General features: G+C 38.7%; 1 protein-coding gene across 4 annotated transcripts in view; it reads left to right on the plus strand.

Annotated features, from left to right (window-relative positions):
• The first annotated feature begins 2,905 nt into the window (after nucleotides 1-2,905).
• The window catches only part of gigyf2 (GRB10 interacting GYF protein 2), a 42,754-nt gene continuing 25,583 nt past the window's right edge, over nucleotides 2,906-20,076 (plus strand). For 2 of the 4 annotated variants that reach the window (XM_053651203.1, XM_053651205.1), the window contains exons 1-9: nucleotides 2,906-3,003; nucleotides 9,925-9,976; nucleotides 10,083-10,221; nucleotides 12,338-12,433; nucleotides 15,224-15,335; nucleotides 16,711-16,819; nucleotides 18,818-18,858; nucleotides 18,978-19,010; nucleotides 19,203-19,382. In XM_053651203.1, coding sequence (XP_053507178.1) covers nucleotides 9,939-9,976; nucleotides 10,083-10,221; nucleotides 12,338-12,433; nucleotides 15,224-15,335; nucleotides 16,711-16,819; nucleotides 18,818-18,858; nucleotides 18,978-19,010; nucleotides 19,203-19,382 — 748 coding nt within the window. In that variant the 5' untranslated portion in view covers nucleotides 2,906-3,003; nucleotides 9,925-9,938. The remainder of the gene's footprint in view (nucleotides 3,004-9,924; nucleotides 9,977-10,082; nucleotides 10,222-12,337; nucleotides 12,434-15,223; nucleotides 15,336-16,710; nucleotides 16,820-18,817; nucleotides 18,859-18,977; nucleotides 19,011-19,202; nucleotides 19,383-20,076) is intronic. The other 2 variants (XM_053651204.1, XM_053651206.1) reach the window with 2 other exon arrangements.

Below are 20,076 nucleotides of genomic sequence, written 5' to 3' on the forward strand. Positions count from 1 at the left end.
CAGATAAAAACACTTCTTCTTTTAAACTATGTAACCACATCCTTGGTATGAGAAACCTACTGGTGCCCATGCCTACAAAACCTGCAAGAACATGTTTAGAACAGCAAACTGTTTGTTTAAATCAAGTGTACATATATACATGTTAGATTCAATATCCAAGTGACGTTAAAATATATTATCTTCTCATTTTACATCAAACCCATGAAAACTGATAAATGCCATTAGATTGATGGATTTTTATTGTGATCAGCAAGTAATTAGCACATTTCAGCACAAACGCCAGCATAGTCCAACATAATCTTGGCACTATGGCCTCATTTATGATGAATTGATTTAAACAATATATAAACAATGGATAAACTATAATGCTTAGCAACAAACTACTGCCATTTTGGTGTGGTGCTTAAAATGTTAACTAGTAATATTGAGATGAATGGATTCTGGCTGCTATATGGGATCAGTCTACCATGTATTTGTGTAAACGTCAAATGAAAATGGAACAGTTGTGTAACTGCAGTGACTAAATGGGTTGTGAAAGTCAAACCTAACCAACCTGAAAAAGCACTTCATTACTTATGTACACTTGTGTGTGTATATTAAAAGCAGAATTTCCAGTTTATTAATAACCGTACCTCTGCCAATCAGAACAGCATGAATTTGTCTGGCCATGGATTCCACATGTTGCTTGATGTACAAGTGTTCATGAGATGAATTTGAGTTTGGGATTTATATCAACAGTGGTGTAATATTTTTAACTAGATACATCACCATGACAATATTTTTTATGAAACACCTAACCTGGTTAGGTTCTTATTCACTCTTAACATGCACAATTAGACCATTTCTGTATTAATGAATGAACATTTGTGAAACCTAACACACTTATTGGCATAAATTTTCTTCTGCACTCAACTGTACTTAAAAGACTCAACTGTGTTACTCCTTACATATGTTCAACACTTATATCATGTTTCCTGGCTACTTGTCCACTCTTGCCATAAGTTGGAGGAAGAAGCTGACTGCTGAGCAGTGGACACCATGAGGACATGGACAAAGAAAAAAAAGACACCTTGGATGGGCAACTTGCTTGATGATGATGATGATGATGATGGTGGTGGTGGTGGTGGTGGTGGGGAGGTGATGGAGGAAGAGGAAGAAGATAAATAAAGTACAGTAACTTGACACTGTCCTCAGTTTGGTAAATATGTGTGGAAGGTAGATTATGCGTAGGCCGTTTATGATAATATATTGTACCAATGTTTTTGTCTTAGTTATTTAGTATCTCAGACCTTTCCTTCTTAACCTTGAAATGGAGCAATGTAATATTTACTCCCTATTCTCCATTATGTCAGACTGTGTTGTTGAATACATAATCACTGATTACATCATGCAAATTTGAGATGTAGATATTGTTTACATTATGAATGTGTTTTACAGATCTATATGTTCATATATGTTAAACATAACCTGTAATATAACCTGATTATCAAAAGTTAACAGCTTGATGGGAATTTAACATAATGCATCTTATTATGGTTCATATCTTCTGTTTTGACTCAACTCTCTTCCGTTCACTCGCGCGGGCGAGGCAGGGAACTGCGATTGGCCAAATGCTGAGTTTGGCCACTCTGAAATGTCTACTTTTCCCTGGGAATCCTTGTTGCTTCACTTTTGGCTGAGTTTACATACAATCTGTTTTTATTTTTTATTTATTTGGGTTTTTTTAGATTTCAGTTTTTGAGATTTGGATTTATAGTTCTGATTTTTTTTTTAAACTCAAAACTGTAACTGTAATTTTCAGTTATATGTTTTAAAGGCAAATCTTACCCATAGCAAGTTCAAAGAAACACTGCCAAAAAATGTACATTTATTAAATACTACTTTAAGTTACCATGTTAATTTACATGCATTCAATTAACTGATATTTATATAATCCATATATTTGAAATGCTCAGAGGGCGTGCGGTGGCTTAATGGTTAGCACGTTTGCCTCACACCTCCAGGGTTGGGGGTTTGATTCCCACCATGGCCCTGTGTGTGTGGTGTTTGTATGTTCTCCCCATGCTGTGGGGGTTTCCTCCGGGTACTCCGGTTTCCTCCCCCAGTCCAAAGACATGCATGGTAGGCTGATTGGCATGTCTGTAGTGTATGAATGAGTGTGTGAATGTGTATGTGATTGTGCCCTGTGATGGATTGGCACCTTGTCCAGGGTGTACCCTGCCTTGTGCCTGATGCTCCCTGGGATAGGCTCCAGGTTCCCTGTGACCCTGAAAAGGATAAGTGGTATAGAATGGATGGATGGAAATGTTCAGATATTTTTGTCAGCTTAAGTTGGTTGTAAGTGTTTCTCCCACTTCCCCCCCCAAAAAAACATGTCAGTAGGTGAATTGATTATGCCTAGGTGTAAAAGTGTGTGTATGTATGGTGTACTGAGATGGACTGGCATCCCATTCCATCCGATCTTGTGTCCAGAGTTCTTGGGATAGGCTCCGGAGTGGTTACTGAAGATGAACGAATGAACGAATGGAAGCAGACTGAAAATTTTCAGTAGTCTTTCACTTGAACATTTATCGTTTTTGAGTGAATAATTGAAAAACAATGTTATATATTCACATCAAATTCTTGATGTTCCTGATAACAAACTCTTACTGCAGAAATCGCACATGTTGGCCTTATATAAACACAAGAAGACTTTTCAAAGTATCAGTACCGAGACAAATATCTCGATAATAGTCTTGATATTACTTGATACTGGCTTGAAAAGAAAATCAGTGGTGTGACCCATCCCTAATATTAAATCTCCCTAATCCCTAATTAAATATCCCTAATGTTAAACCTGCTTACTGAGGCGGACAGGTGGTATGACATACAATGGTCAATGCTTTCCCCATCCGGGCATTTTTCAGGAAACGTGTGGTCATGTGACACTTTCTCAGCCATCTTGTGGATACGCAAAGAGCGACAACTCGTACCCAAACTCATCGCTGTCAGTTAAAAGCAGAGGTAAGACAGCGAGGTTAGTGTACACAGGTTTGCTGTAAAAGAAAGCATAGCTGAGTATTATGTTGATTCCAGTGGTGTACGGCCCCCTAAATGCAGGGACTGAAGTCGTTAAGCCGAGATGTTGTTACCCCGCATGGTTGTTTCATGGCCCTGAAGCCTCGGGCTCAATTGTGCTCGGCTAACGCATAGGAGTAGAGTGACGCTGGTGTAGCTGTAGTCAGGAAACTTGTAGCTAATGTTCGTAGCCGTGTAGCCATAAAACCCCATGGTAGGCCGCACGGAGAATTGTATGGTTTAACTCGTATCAAATCTTGATTATGTTTTACTTAACGCTGCTATTTAATAAATGTTATGCCTTTCGTTAAGAGTGATTAATGCTGACAGACGTGTTGTAGTTAGCTAATGAAGTGTACAGCTGGCACAAAAGTCACCACGGCACTGATTTAACTTGAAGCTAATGTACGATAGCATGACGCGCAAACCAGCAAGTAACCACAGCCTTCTAATAACTTATAGTTTATAGATAAAGTGTTCAGACCGTGCGTTAGGCATTTATATCTCTGTGTCTTGGTGACCTTTCAAACAATAACGCTGGTGAATTAGAAACTGACTTATTAATGCTGTACTGGAACTAGCAGTGTTGATTAGCTAGCTATCTAGCACATGGATGCTAGCTAGTTATCTGATGTAAGCATTGTACAAAATTTGCTATATATATTTATTAGTTACATCTTGCGTGATGGTTGACTGATTTTACTGGTAGCCAGAACAACTGAGAAATCGACAGTCATCAAGGTTTTTAAGCGTCGATTATCTTAGCTAGCCGTATTAGTCTTTCAGATAAGTAGCTAGCATTACGACTGACATCTGCCAGCTCTACACGTCTATATGTAGGTGAGCTCGTTACTATATACTGGTGTTCTAGTGGAAATGATGGCCTAAGTACACGTCATGTCAGTATGTGGGTTTTAACTCGGTCAAGTCACTTCATTCAGTTTGCTGACTTGGTCAGTTGGTGATGGTGGAATCCTAAACGGCCAACCTATCCCTTCATATCCCGTGTAGTGCACTTACACAGGGAGTAGGGCCTGTCTGTATTTAGTTACTTTAGCTACACACTTGTCTGCCTCCCTGGGCTGATTGCCTAGTCAAAGTAGTCTCATGCTTTCGTTTTTTTTCTTCTCTTCCTTCAAGTGGATACCTTGGCAGTGAACTAAATACTGCTTATTTAGCCTTTTAGCGGCTCTGAGTGTCTGAGAGTAAAGGAACATCACGGGTAGCAATTTGAACCGCGCTGAGAAGTTTGATTTATTTAGGAAGACACCTGTTAGCTTGAAGTTGACAGCTTTACAGCTGTCAGCAGTTGTTTAGGTAGATCGCACTAACACACACTGCATATAGAGAAGATATCGACATTTGCCTCATAAATCAAGTTAGTTTCAGCTTTTTCATTAGTTTATTTTCATCTATACTGCAACGATAAGTGCTTGATTCCAGGATACTGTGTAAATCTTAATGTTGTAAAAAAAAAAAAAGTTAAATTGTTTGCATTCTTTTCAATGTGGTCTGTTAACGTTCTGATTAATCATGTGAAATGATTAGCACCATCTCATGTCTTTTGGTCCGTGTTGTTTTTTAAAATTATTATTCTGATTTGAGAGCCAGATGTAAAATACATTAAAAATGAAACTCATGTTTAAATGTAACAGGCTGCTCACTCATGTGGAGAGTAACATCATTTGTGCTCAACAGGGCATGTCTGAGGTGATTTCAAATCTTTGAGTCTTTCCAAGTTTTTTGTCCTCAAAAGCCATTACACGTTTGGTAAAGAGCGGTTAGCAGGTTTTTTTTTTTTTTTTTTTTTTTTTGTTTGTTTTTTTAAAAAAACAAACAATTTAATTCAATTTGTTGTCTCCATGATATTGGAAGAAGTTAGAATTACAATCCGAAGAAACAAGTTGTTGGTAATTGTGAGTGAGTTGCTTATTTGCGGTGTGTGTTGGATGCAGATTTATGTTGAATCACTTCATGTAAGTGTCAGGTTTCTTGCAATTGCAAATGTTCCGTACTAGACTCGTGTGATATAGATTTTTCCCTGCTTGAAATTTACCATTTTATGAAGTTGTGGTAAATGATGTATTTTTTGTCAATAGGAAAACAAACATTTCCACCATTTCTGGTTTGAGGAGAGTACCGGGCGTGTAAGAATATTATCATCTGTGCAGTCGAGAACTGCTTACCTGTGTTGTGCCCAGTTTCGACTCTCCAGCATAATCCGGCTCACTGTGTGTTAGAGTAGGCATAACTAATTCTGCATGTTTACTCTAGTTTCTCTTGAGTACATGCAATATTAGGAACCTGAAATCTTGAGTAAATACATAGTATAGTTATGCCAAATTGCAAATGACTTCCTTTTCTTAATCTTGGCACTCTAGGGTATAACATGCTGGCATTGTACATCCTAGGAAGTGCACTACATAGTACATACTATAAGAGCCACAGAAAAGACTTCTGTGGAAGAGCAGAACGTAAATTATTTTCCTGTCCAGCAGCTGAGAAAGCACATGTGTCCCATTACATGCTATAGAGTAGCTGCTTATGTCCCAATAGACTAACTAGGCTAATGTGTACCTTTTATGACAAGCCATCCCACCATTATATTGATTTATTGATTATCTCATAACAGCATGTTAAGGTCTGGGATATAATGGACGGTAAGCAAACAGTCGGTTCTTGTAGTTGACGTGTTGAGTGCAGGAGAAACCGGCAGCCGTGAGGACCTGAGTGACTTTCACAAATCGTTATGGTCAGATGACTGGGTCGGTGCATCCACAAAAAAGCTTCTGGGGTTCCTGGTTAGCAGTGGTGGTCACCTACTGACAGTGGTTTCACCCTCCTTGGAAAACCTCCTCCACAAACCAGTGACAGGGTGTTGTGCGCCATTTACCTGGGGAATTGAGTGCACCGGCATGCACTGTGGGAAGGAGACAAGCCACTAAAAGCAGTGTGATGCTATGTGCAATGTTTTGCTGGGAAACCCTGGGTTTGCCCATTCACGTGGAAGTCAGTTTGACACGTGCCGCCTACCTAAATGTGCTGCAGACCAGGTACACCCCTTCATGACAGATGTATTCCTGATGGCAGTGGCTTCTTTCAGCAGGATAATGTGCCTTGCCACACTGCACACATTGCTCGGGAGCGGTTTGAGGAACATTACGAAGAGTTTAAGGTGTTGCCCTGGCCTCAAAATTTGCCAGTTCTCGATCCATTCGATCATCTGTGGGATGTGCTACAACAATAAGTCCAAGCTGCAGTGGCCCACCTCACAACTTACAGGACTTGGAGGATCTTCTGCTAATGTCCTGGTGCCAGATACCATGGGGGCACGGCTTGTACAGTCCGTGTCTCAGCAGGTCGGAGCGTTTTTGGTGGGAAACAACATATTAGGTGGCTGGTCATAATACTTTGACTAATCGTTGTACGTATAGACAGAAAATACTTGTATCCTTATGTGAATGATGGCTTTATAACACAGTTTATTTATATAGTATACACAAATGTAGAAAATAATATGAACGTGTTCAACTATAAGGTGTTGAAGTCATGTCAGGAAAGTAGACCTAATGTTGCTTGTTAAACAGGTGCATCTCAAAAAATGTTAATATCGTGGAAAAGTTTATTTCTTTTCCATAATTTAATTCAAAAAGTGGTTCTATCATATATTCTAGATTAATTACACACAAAGTGAAATATTTCAAGCTTCTTTTGTTTTAATCTGGACGTTTACGGTTTACAGCTCATGGAAAGAAAAAAAAAAATCCGGTATCTCAAAATATTAGAATAAAGAATTTATAATACAGAAATGTTGATCTTCTGAAAAGTATGTTAATTTATGGACCCAGTATTTGGTCAGGGCTCCTTTTGCACAAATTACTGCATCAGTGCAGTGAGTCATGGAGGCAATCAGCCTGTGGCACTGCTGAGGTGTTTGGGAAACCCAGGTTGCTTTGATAGCAGCCTTCAACTTGTCTGTCTTATTGGGTCTGGTCTCTCATAGATTCTCTATGGGGTTCAGGTCAGGCGAGTTGGCTGGCCAATCAAGCACAGTAATACCATGGTCAGCAAACCAGTTACTAATAGTTTTGGCACTATGGGCAGGTGCCAAGTCCTGCTGGAAAAGGAAATCAGCATCTCCAGAAAGCTTGTCAGCAGATGGAAGCATGAAGTGCTGTAAAATCTCCTGGTAGACTTTCGACTTGAGAAAACACAGTGGACCAACACCAGCAGATGACATGGCACCCCAAATCATCACTGACTGTGGAAATTTCACACTGGACTTCAAGCAGCTTGGATTCTGTGCCTCTGAACTCTTCCTCCAGACTCTGGGACCTTGATTTCCAAATGAAATGCAAAATTTACTTCAATCTGAAAACTAGGACTTTGCACCACTGAGCAACACTGTTTTTAGCAAAAAGGTGTTTTGAGTTAATTAGCTGATTAGAGCTCTTCTCAGGTCAATATTGCTGTATTATAAATTCTTTGTTGTAATATTTTTGAGATACCGGATTTTTCCAGTTTCTCGTTTCCATGAGCTGTAGCCGTAATCAAGATGGAAAAAAGCTTGAAATATTTCATTTTGTGTAATGAATCTAGAATATATGAAAGTTCTACTTTTTGAATTAACTTACGTGAAAAAACGAACTTTTCCACGATATTCAAATTTTTTGAGATGCACCTGTAGTTTATTTTTTGCCGTTATTGTGCTGCTGTCAGTTTTCTCCTTTAAGTAGATCTGTTGTGTAGGCAACACACAAGCTTCTGTTCCGTTCTTTTTGTTTTACTGGGACAGAAAAGTGGGCCAGCACAGCACCTTCTCAGCTATGACCACCTCTATGTCTGGCTTTACAAATGCAGATAAATTGTGTGTATTGCCTGTTAGTTCTTTATAAATAGTTGTCTGGCAGACATACTTTTAACTGGTTCCTGACACAACAGGAACTTTGGTTTGCTTCCCACAAAAACCAAAGAAAGAAAACAGCTTGCTGTCTGCTGACGTTTGCCAAAGTTTTGATTTGATAAACGTAATCCGCTTCACGGTTGTGCGACACCAACACTCTGCCATTTTCATGTAATAGAGATTGTGCGGTGCTATTATTTACAACTTGTAAGATCACATTCTGATAAAAAAAAACTGTGATAAAAATGATTTGTGAAGTCCTACTAAAACACTGGCTAAATGGTGCACATGGTTTCAACGAGCACACCCTATCCTAATTGGGTGAGTCCTTAAAATAGCTTTGGCTACAGCAGCAGCAGTCTAGGCATTGAGGTCAGTCTTTAGGAAATGAACTCTGTCAATGCTTTTGAGCGAAATGAATAGCACAGTAATTGCTTATTACTATCTTTGTGTAACCTTAAGCCTGGAAGTCTGGAGAGTTTTATTGTTAGCTAGCCTACAAGATAACACTGAAAAGGTTCAGCTTTATTGCCATTGTCAGAATACAAGTACAGAGGCAGTGAAAGGCAGTTCGCATCCAACCAGTAGTGCAAATAGCAAATAAGTAAAATGAAAGGAATAAGGTTATAGTGCAATAAGTTGTGATAACAGTGTACAGGTAATGAATCATACCAGTAATGCAAATGGCAATTGGGTTAATTGAAATAAACAGGAGTTATGATGTGGTCAATTGAGAGAGCTAGTATACAGATAGATTCAATGCAATATGCTACAGTAGACACATACACTGGATTACTGTAAGTGTAGATGTGCAAATAGTAATACTGTGCAAATAACAGCCAGATTATGCTGATTATATTATATAACCAGACCTGCCAACCATTATGAATTTTGCGTAAGCCATGACTTACGCAAGTCATGCTAGTACATATGCTTGCACGAGTTAACGCTAAAAAAAATGCCAAAAGAGCAGTACTTTTCTCATTAATAAAACGGTAGGTGAGCCAGTCAACGTGTAAACGTGTAATGATTTGTGCAGGTGTTTTGAATTCTCTGATATTAACAGACACTTCCTGGAAGCCACAGTACCCTTCCCCCATGTTCTTGACTCCTGCTGTGCACCTGCTTTCTGTCAAGGCTGCTGGAGAATATTTTGAGTTCAATAATATGAAATAAAGAACAGACTCTGATTGATAGCTTATCTAACATTGTACATGTATATATTTCGCATCAGTTTATTGTGTTTGTTAGGGATGAGAAAAGGACAGTGAGTTGACACAAAAGATTGAACAGACCTAAAGCGAAGTGTCCGATCGAACATGTTGCAAATGATTTTAATGTTGACATTAATCAGGAAGAGATTAAACACACTTTTATTTGGACTTATGCTCTCCTGTGAGCAGTATGAAAAGTGAAAGTCCCAGCAATATAGACATTAGACAACTGATTTGTAAAAGAATTATAACAAAAATGATGTTAACAATTTACTGCACATACCTGCAGAATATCCTAAAAATACACAAGTTTTCAGGATTGTTGCAGTTTTCAACTGCATAGCTTGTAATATTATTCCTTCCTGTACTCACCTTAAACCCTAAATGTCCTTTTTAGACAACCTGTTCTGGATGATTAAATAATTTATCATGATATTTTAAAAATGGAAAATCAGCATGGCACAAGCCTACTGTCTAGAAACATATGTTCTTATATGGATCTTAACTGTAACTGTCCTTTAATGTTATTTTAAATATCACAATAGCCACATAGGCATAATAGTATTTGTTCTCTCCTTTTTTTATTCTTTTGCCATTATATAATTGTAAATACCAAAGTCAGAGCGGTATTGCTCTGTAAATATTGTAAATCCTTTTACTGTTACATATACCATAACCAGTCAAATACAGAGAAGTCACCTGTTAAATGTTTTTTTGTATGTTTTGAATTTGTATCTTTCTGTCTTTTAGACTTTCTAGGAAAAATGGCAGAAACCCAGACACTTAACTTCGGACCAGAATGGTAAGTGTTATTGTTGAAATCAACTTTTTGATGTTATAGACAACAATATTGGTAATGAACAAATGAGCTCATCTTTTCAGCTAATGCACTTCTCTCACACACACAGGCTCCGTGCTTTGTCTGGAGGAGGTGGGAGCAGCATTGTGGCTTCTCCACCACTTTCGCCTGCATTGCCAAAGTATAAACTTGCAGACTATCGCTATGGGAGAGAAGAGATGCTTGCACTTTATGTAAAGGATAACAAGGTATGCACCAGTCCATGGATGGCACTTTAAAGAGCTTTGGTGTTTGTGTTGCATATCATTTTGCTTAATTCAGTCTGTTATCTTTACATGTGTCATAGGCAAACATAATATAGCATTTTCAATCGCACCTTTAAGTGCTGCTTTAGCAAAAACAGTATAAACATGTTTAAAACAGAAAATGAAACTAAAATTGTTATGGAAGCTACCTAAATGAGAATGGACCAATAGCAAGCGATGACCTTGTCAAGTCTATTCTCAAATGTCCAGTGTTTCTCTTAGTACCTGATGCAGGGTGTCCACAGGTCCTTAAAGTCTTAATGTCTTAAATTCCTTAATGTAAAAATAAGGCCCTAACTCTCATTAAAATGTCTTAAATTCACATTTCAAAGGTCTTAAAAATGCAACCGAATCGACACTGTAAAGCAGATTTAGATTTTATTTTAGCTCGTTGCTGTTTGAAATGCTAAACCCGTGTCACTGTGTTGCACTCAGAGTTTGCGGCTCAACTCTGTCTGTGCTGTGAGTTTGAGTCACTTATAATGTGCATTTAGACACAACATGCGACAGATTCACTTTGGTTTTATGTTAGAGTAATCTCAAACATTTTTGTGGGCAGAGGTTTACAGCATTTCACCTGATTGGTAATGAGAAGTGAATTTTAAAAAACTGTTGCCAACTAATCCGAGATCTTTCTGAGATTTTCTGCCAAAATAAAAGCCACAAGGTCTAACGCATAAAAGTGAATTAATTCAGAAATATATTGCTATTGTTATATTACTATTTGTACCCAAACAAAAAAAATATTAAATGTTATTCAGAGCAATAGTAATATTACAAAATAGCAAAGGTTTTTTACTATATATATACACACATGTATGTGTGTGTGTGTGTGTGTGTGTGTGTGTGTGTATATGTATATGTATATATAAATATTATTATTAAATATATATATATATATTTTTTACAAAAATGTATGTATATTTGTAATGCTACTTGTTTAATTACCCTGGCAATAAATTACAAAAAAACTCAAACACTGCTGTGAGGAGGTTTCTAATACAGCTGCTGAGGGAGTGATGGTAAATTTTACATCTTTTTCTCGTCTGACTGCCATAAACCATGGCTCTATATGTTTTTTCCTCTCTTGGAAAGTCATGGAAAAGAAATACTGTAATTTTTTTTTGTCTTTCACTGTTGGAGTAAATGGTAATGCAAAAAGGATATTTGCTACTGTCTCACATACTTCTCTATAGAAGTTTACCCTGCTATTGTTGACTCCAGAAATGTATGTATATGCATGAACACAATCCATTATAGTTGATGTGTCGTGTAGGATGATTGAAGTGACGTGCAGGTCTTTTTAAAATTTTTTGGAAATGTCTTGAATATGGTATTAAAAAGTATTACATTTGAAGTGCGGATACCCTATGATGAGACCACAGACATGCGCTAAATGGCCAAAGGTATGTGGACATCTGTCCATAACACCTGTATATGCTTGTTGAACATCGTATTCCAAAGTCATGCCATTAATATTGAGTTGTTCCATCTTTGCTGCTATAAAGCTTCCACTATTCTGGCAAGGCTTTCCACTAGATTTTGGAGCATTGCTGTGGTTATTTGGGCCCATTGAACCCCAAGTGCCTTCGTGAAGTCAGGCACTGCTGTCATGTGAGAAGGCCTGGTGTGCAGTTGGCATACCAGTTCATCCCAAAGGTGTTCAGTGGTGTTAAGGTCAGGGCTCTGTGCCATGCCACTTGAGTTCTTTTCCAAACCAACCTTGGCAAACCATATCTTGGTTTCACTGACTTTGCTTTCTGCGCAGGGGCATTGTCATGATAAACAGGTTTGAGCCCCTTAGTTCCAGGGATTTCCAAGGGAAATCGTAATGTTATGGCATACAGAGACATTCTAGACATTCGTCTGCCTCAAACTTTGTGAAAGTTTTGGAGAAGGCCCACATATAGGGGGTCATGGTCAAGCATCCACATACTTTTGGTCATGTCACCCCCCCTAGGGTTCATATTTGAATTGTCATATTGTTTTTTGTTTTTCTAATGTCCTACATCAGTGTAACATCTTTGTGCTCAACCTTGCTTATGCTTTGTTGCTGTAGATTCCTGTAGATCTGCATGACAAGGAATTTCTGCCTATTTTACAAGAGGAGCCCCTACCCCCACTGGCCCTAGTCTCATTTACAGAGGAAGAACAGGTGAAGTTGGTCAGGTGTTTCAAAACAACACTCGACACTCCAAAAGAACCGCATGTGCTGCAGCCATCTTGTATATGTGTATGTGTAGTTAAAAGGAAGTATAATCCATGCGTAGCATAAGCACAAGATACAGTATATTGTTCTGAGAGGAACACCAACGGACTACTGTCCAATATCAAGACTTGTGTGTGTTTTTTTTTAAAAAGAAAACAAAAAAAACAAAACACCATGATGGGTAATGTTTTATATTTAATAGCCGAGATGTTATAGCCCAAGACCAGGAAGTTGGTCTGTCAGCAGTTCTTCTTTATTGCCCAGCAGAAATCAGTATGGGAAGGTGATAGCTAGAATATAACACGGGAAACTAGCCACTACATTTTTTGAATGACTGGGGCAGCTGACTTGCTTGGAGGAGAGCACTAATTGCCCTTTCTATATACAGTTAACAAATGCCTGTAATTGGCTCAAGTCGCCATCTTCAACAGAATAAAAAGCCTCCTACCCAACAAGCCAGACCAGTTGTGCTCTCGGAGTCCCAATTGTTGCTATTTGTTGCTTAAGATTTTTTACTTTATGATGAAAGGGCAAAAACAAGGATTTTTGAGCCGTCCATCTTCAGAGAGGGTGTGTGACACGAGAGAGTAAGGGTACCATCACTTACATAGAGTTAAGTCTATTTGAATTGAACTTTGGTTCATTTTCTCATTTTTCTCAGTTTAGGCAGATGAGAACATGGCCACTAAAACAACTGCATGCACCAAAACTACTGGTCTGAGAAAATCAGGGTGAGGTTTCGTCACAGAAAAAGCTATTTGACCGATAATCTCCCCACATGCAGGAAGTGAGCCAGATATAGTCTCTCTTTTTTGGGTTACAGGCAGCTTTTTTTTTTGGTCAATTTGAGCCGCTTAACCGACCTGTGAAGCAAATACTGTGCTGTAGTGCTCCTGAAATGAGACTGTGTTCTGGACTGAGAAACAAAAAAATTAAAGTTAAAACTGGATGCAATACACGTTTTAAACTAGTTATTTATATAATGATCTATTAATTATGACGCAGTGGTGGCTTGATGGTTAAAGCTCTGGGTTACTGATCGGAAGGTCGGGGGTGCAAGCCCCAGCACTGCCGAGCTGCCACTGTTGGGCCCTTGAGCAAGACCCTTAACCCTCTCTGCTCCAGGGGCGCTATATCATGGCTGACCCTGTGCTCTGACTCCAACTTTCAAGCATGCTGGATATGCAAAGAAAAAAAAGAATTTCACTGTGCTGTAATTAGGGATGTACCAAAATCTTGGCCGAAGCCGAATATAATGAAAAACTTGGCCAAAGGCCGAATACCGAACACGTTTTTTTTGCGTTTTTTCCATTTATTTTGCCATTTTTTTCACCATTGCATAAATTAAATAGTCAAAATGTGCTTTTTACTATTTTGTCTTGCTTTTCAAAGAAAAAAAAAAATTACAAAAACTACAATTTCAAAATATTTATTTAACACTGAACATTTTTTTTCATTCCAGCAAGCATAGGCTACCAACAAGGCACAATATAACTCTAAATAAATAAATGAGTAAAATAAAAATATTTTGATGTGGTCATCTTTGAGCCCCCCCCTGAATAGCCTATGTTAGACCTATAACTGACTGCTGAAAGAATGTAACACACTGTAGCCTACAACAAAAAGGTGCATTTAAAAAGTACATTGACGAGTGCAAAAAATGGTTTTATTCAGTTCTACACGGCTGATTATATTGGGGATATATACCGCTCGCGTCCCTGTACACCTCGCGGAGTATTATAGTAGATATAATATAGTTAGATACGTTGTTAATGTTATGTTCCTTGATAGATTTAGTTAGTTTAAATGATAGATTAGTTCATTTAGTCCCTGCTGGTTTTTCTGCTCCCAGTCCATAGTACTAGTTCTTGTTTCTTGTGTTTTGACCCTGTTTTCTGTGACCGTGACTTTGATTGCTGCTTTGCCCCATTTATGCCTGTTTGCCAATCGCCCGACCCTTTGCCTGTCTTGACTACTTTTTTTGGATTACGGTTTGTCTCGTGATGTGACCGAATACTCCGGAACAGAAACAAAACAAACGCATGTGTCCACAGTAAACAATATCACGGTTGTCAACATCCGAAGAGCATGCGCTCGTGCACATAGCTCGTGCATGCACGCGCCCCCTCATCTCGCCGAGTGCGCTGCCGGAAGTGGAGGTCGTGACATTCGCGCGTCTCACTCTGGTTGCTAGGCTATTTGGTCGCGTCGTTAAACACGTCATTGTTCAGTCAAATTTATTCGGCCGAACACCGAAAGTGCTGTTTTTTTTTTTTTTTTTTTTTGGCTATTTTCGGCCGAATAATTTCGGTTGCCGAACATTCGGTGCATCCCTAGCTGTAATGTATATGTGACCAATAAAGACTCATTATCATTAATTATGATACTAATATTAAACACCAGATCAGTGTTCCCTGTGCTGATTTTTGTGATTTCTTTCGCAGTATTTGAGTTTTATGAATACGTTTTCAGATGCACATGTTTTACTTAGATTTAGTTTGTACAATTATGTGCTGTCTAAAACCTAACCAAATAGCAAAAACGCAAGAGGCCAAGAAAATAGTGATACCGCTGCAACAGTCTTAGAAAACAAGCAATGCAATACACAAGTTTGTGTTTAATGTGTAAAATTATTTGTTCAGTGTCGTACATGGTAAAATTTGGGGCTTTGTTAGCCCACACATGCGTCTGACCTCGGCCACACTGTAACATTTTGTTGTGCGTGTTGTTCAACAGAGGAATTTCTCCATGTCAGTTAACAGTGCAGCAGTGCTGCGCCTGACCGGACGAGGAGGAGGAGGTGTGGTAGCAGGGGCACCACGAGGTCGAAGTTCTTCACGTGGGCGCGGTGAGTATTCTCAACCACAGTCACGCTTTCATTCCCATCTTCCTCCCTAAACTCTAAATAACAGTATAAATGTTAAAAAAAAAAAAAAAAAAAGCAAAAAAAAAAAGCATGAAGCTGTGTATCATCAGTGTAAACCTTACTTGAATGCATTTGATGTGAATCAAAAAGCAGGATTGAGACTTGACTTCACACAAGATATATTAAAAATGTGTGTTTGTAGGCTAAAGATTTGCAATCATTTATCAGTGCTACTGGGTCAAAAAAATAGTTTATCTTCTTACGTACTAATTGACTCAAATAGCTTTGCTAGTTACTGCCCAGAACTGCATGGCATTAAAACATTTGTTTTGTAGTCTAATTATTAATTTGCGACCATGTTCATTTTCAACCCATCTACATGTCATACAAACCTCTCATTGTTTGACCAAAGTAGCATGAGATAATATAATATTTTTTGATAGGGTAGGAGAGATATAGATATACACTACTGGCCAAAGGTTCGGAGACACTAGACTGAACTGTTTCTCATGATCCTAAAAAACTTTTGATCTGAAGGTGTATGATTTAAATGTTTGAAATTGGTGTTGTAGACAAAAATATAATTGGTTCAACATATTAATTTCTTTCATTGGAAAACTAACATTTCATTTACAAAAAAAAAAATGTAAATGGAAGACTTGGAGCGAAATATTCCGAAAAGCAGCCAGTAACTGTCCAGCATAGGTGGAAACTCCTTTAATACTGTTTAAAAAGCATCTCGGGGTGATTCCTCAAGAAATCGGTTGAGAAAATGCCAAGAATACATTTCTGGAAATTCTAGGCAACAAGGGTGTCTACTTTGAAGATGCTAAAATACTAAATTATTTTTATTTATTTTGGATTTTTTTTATCTCATGGTTCCATTTGTGTTATTCCAGAGTTTTGATGACTGTATTATTTTTCTAAAATGTGAGGGGGAAAAAAATAAAAATAATGAGTGTGTCTAAACTATTGATCGGTAGTGTATGAGATGTGGCTAGAAAACCAAATGTTTTCAGAAAAATCAATACAAGGCAGTTAAGTTAGTCTGTGTGGATCAAGCAGGGACATCACGCTTCAAGTGTTGCTCACATCCCAAATTAATTATACTACTCACATTAAAGAACACGTTATATCATGAGGCCAGCAGAGTAGTGTGCTGTAAAGAGTTTCCATAGTGAAAGTTGTTTTTTCTGCCATCATTCAGTCAACTATTTTTGTTAATGATTGCTATCGATTTTGTCGATTAGTTGTTGCAGCCCTAGTTTGTATGCAGTCATCCTCTTGTGCTGTACGATGTGCACTACACAAGGCCCAGTGTTTCTAAGTGTGTGTGTTTTATGTCTTACGATTGCAGGTCGAGGAAGGGGGGAAGGAGGGTTTTACCAAAGAAGTTTTGATGATGTGGAGGGTGGCTTTGGTCGCGGAGGGAGAGAGATGCATCGTTCTCAGAGCTGGGAGGAAAGGTAATCTTCTCACATGCCAGCCAATCATATTGTCTCATTCTTCTTGACCATTTAGAACTACTGATCTATGGTCAGAATCTTTAAATACATTTTTACGCCTACAGCAGAAATCGTTAGACCACAGCAGCTGTCTTTGTCAAATCTGTTCCACATTTAGAAAAGTGGAAAAAATTGTTAAGCAACACTTTCACTTTTGCAGTTGAAGGAAAGGAGCTGTGTGTGTGTGTGTGTGTGTGTGTGTGTGTGTGTAAAAATCAGGCCTCCATGAAAGAAGGCTTATGATAACCTGGGGATGTTCAGTATGAATTGCAGACTCTTTCATTGAGAAGAAACCGGAATCATTCTTAACAGAATGGAAATAGTAGTAATAGTGAATATTAATTAATGGTAATTTCCCAAGAATTGTACTGTTGGATCAATATTAAATGTTCTGAATAAGTTCACAGTAACAGTTTTCAATCTTTTATCTATGGTCAAAATTATTTAATTTGTTTAATTGTTTTATGTTTTAGCAAATGTTGATTGTAGCCCCCCCCCGCCGGATAATTCTATACAACTTCAGACAAACCTTATAGTAATTTTCACCACAATTTTGTCTTGCCAACTCCAACTCACTGGCTAACTCTCCCCCATGGAATGACAGCTAACAACCGGGAGGGGTGAAGGCATACACATGCTTTGTCCAAGACACGTGAAGCCAACCTCTGTATCATTTTTAACTTCTGCTCATGCTGCGTCACTGGGAAATGTAACGCACTTGGAGGAAGGTGCTATCAGCCCGATAGGTCTCCCTTCAATAGGGTGCTACATGGGAGGCCACGACATTGCATTTATGTAGATTTCAAAGTATTTGTAATCATTTTTATGGTGAAGCAACCCAGTTATTTACTGAGATATTAAAAGATTATAAATACATCAACAAACAAACATTGAACTTGTTTTTGAATTCTTTAAACACCGCGCCCCATCCCCAACCACCACCCACTGCCCCCAAACCACAGCTTCCAAAACAGTCAACATCTGGTACAAGAGTGATGGTTGCTCTCTCAGAACACAAATGTGAAGCCACTACTCTTGGGCCACGAGGAGTGGTTTGGGGAAATCTACCTAGACTTAGTTAGATAGTTACATTTATATAGCACTTTTCTAGGCACTCAAAGCTCTTTACATAGTATTGGGGGGGTCTGCTCAACACCACTATTGTGTAGCACACCCTGTACCTTGATGATGCGACGGCAGCCATAGTGCGCCAGAACACCCACCACACACCAGCTATTAGTGGAGAGGAGAGAGTGATGTATCCAATTCAAGGATGGGGATTATTAGGGGGCCATGATGGAGAAGGGCCAACGGGGGAATTTCACCAGGACACTGGGTTTATACCCCTACTCTTTTACAATAAGTGTGGGATTTTTAATGACCACATAGAGTGAGGGCCTCGGTTTAACGTCTCATCCGTAAAATGGTGCTGTTTTTACAGTATAGTGTCCCTGTTACTATTCTGGGGCATTAGGCCCCACACAGACCACAGAGTGAGCATCCCCTGCTGACCTCACTAATACCACTTCCAGCAACAACCTTAATTTTCCCCAGGAGGTCTTATGTCTTAGTAGAAAAGTATGCTTCACGTTTTACACATACTAAAGGAACAGCGTACAGTATGCGTATACTTTGAAAGGCTATGCGTGCAACTGTGCACATATGCTAGCGTAAGCGTAAATAAATGTAAGTATACCAGAGCCTTTATACTTGTAAAACAAAAAGTTTTGCAAACTTTTCATCCTGTTATGACATTGTATACTGCTTTTGTGTAGGATGTGTTTCTAGCTTTTTATTTCATAGACACAGGGTTTGTAAGTGTGAATATGCAAGTTAGTCGGAGAATACTGGTGTTTTGTTTTTTTTTGTACCTTTCTTTTTTATGTAATATAGTCAAGAAAATATGTTAAGGCCTGGTTGTCCTGACACACATGTATGATCTTTTTTCCTTTCTTCAAGGGGAGATAGAAGATTTGAAAAGCCAAGTCGAAAAGATCCAGGTTGGTGTAGCAAATATTTGCTCAATTTGCCTATTTACAACTTCTGTACGTTTTTAAAATTGGAAATTTTGTGCGTCCCTTGCATGTGTGAATTAAGTTTTATTCTTTCATTCTCTTAGATGGAGCTCCAGCCCACTTTCAGCTCAATCACTGTAAGTCCTTATACAACTTTACTTTTTCTAAACTAGTTTATAGTTTGTAATTTTATTGCATGGCTATTGTGACAGTAATTCTATAAGGTTGAGTGACAACATTTTCAATTTCAGTTAATATTGTACTTCTGTCTTTCCTTCTTTCATCTCCCCCCACCCACTCTGCACACTCTCACATACACACGCACACAGTGCGGGCGAATTACGAGGATGGTGGTACAGGCTTGGTGCGAAAGCACGATTTCACGCGCTCTGAGAGTGAAAATTGGCGGCTGTCGCGTGAAGAACAGAACGGTGAGGATGAGGAGGGTGGCGGTTGGCGTCTAGCGGGCTCCCGCCGGGATAACGAGAGATGGTGCCCACCGAGTCCAGGTGGGAGCCTTGATGTCTCCATCCTCCTTCTGTTTAGTTACTCTCTAATCTCAACTGCACTACATAGTATCTGTGCCATGCTAAAGACTGGAGCATGGCATTTATGGCAAATTGACAGATTATCTTAAATGGAAAGAAGAAGAAAATTGTAGTGGATTTCTGAATGTTTCTCAGATTTATCCCAGCTGATGACTGTGAACAATGTTTTATTTCAAGACATTTGTATTGCCTCTTGGCAGTGATTTATTTGTAGACAGACAGATACCACTGGTGTCAGAGTTCCCATGACTACAGTTGCATCTAGCTCGTGGTATGTTGTTGCCTTTATATAACATTTGCTCAACCTGTTGAATCAACTTCCTCACAGTTAGCTAATCATTGAATGCTCTGGTTGAGTCCAGCTGTATTTCACTCATTGAGATGCTGCTATTTTGTAAAGAAGTGTAATTCTATGAAGGCCATGCTTCTGGTGTGCCTGTTTTAAATTTTTTTTTATCATTATATATATATTTTTATTTCATTAATTTTTTAAAATAAATTTCTTTTGGAACTTCCTCAGTTCCCACTCCCAGTAACTGATTTGTAAAACTCGCGGTAAAAGCTTTCCACACACAGCATGAGTCTGACGCAGGCGCAGCATGCAGAATTGTTTTTTGAACGTGAAAACGGACGTTACAATCAAGAACTGAACATG

This window comes from Ictalurus furcatus, chromosome 20 (assembly GCF_023375685.1).
Source record: "Ictalurus furcatus strain D&B chromosome 20, Billie_1.0, whole genome shotgun sequence".
In the NCBI taxonomy this organism is placed as follows: Eukaryota; Metazoa; Chordata; class Actinopteri; order Siluriformes; family Ictaluridae; genus Ictalurus; species Ictalurus furcatus.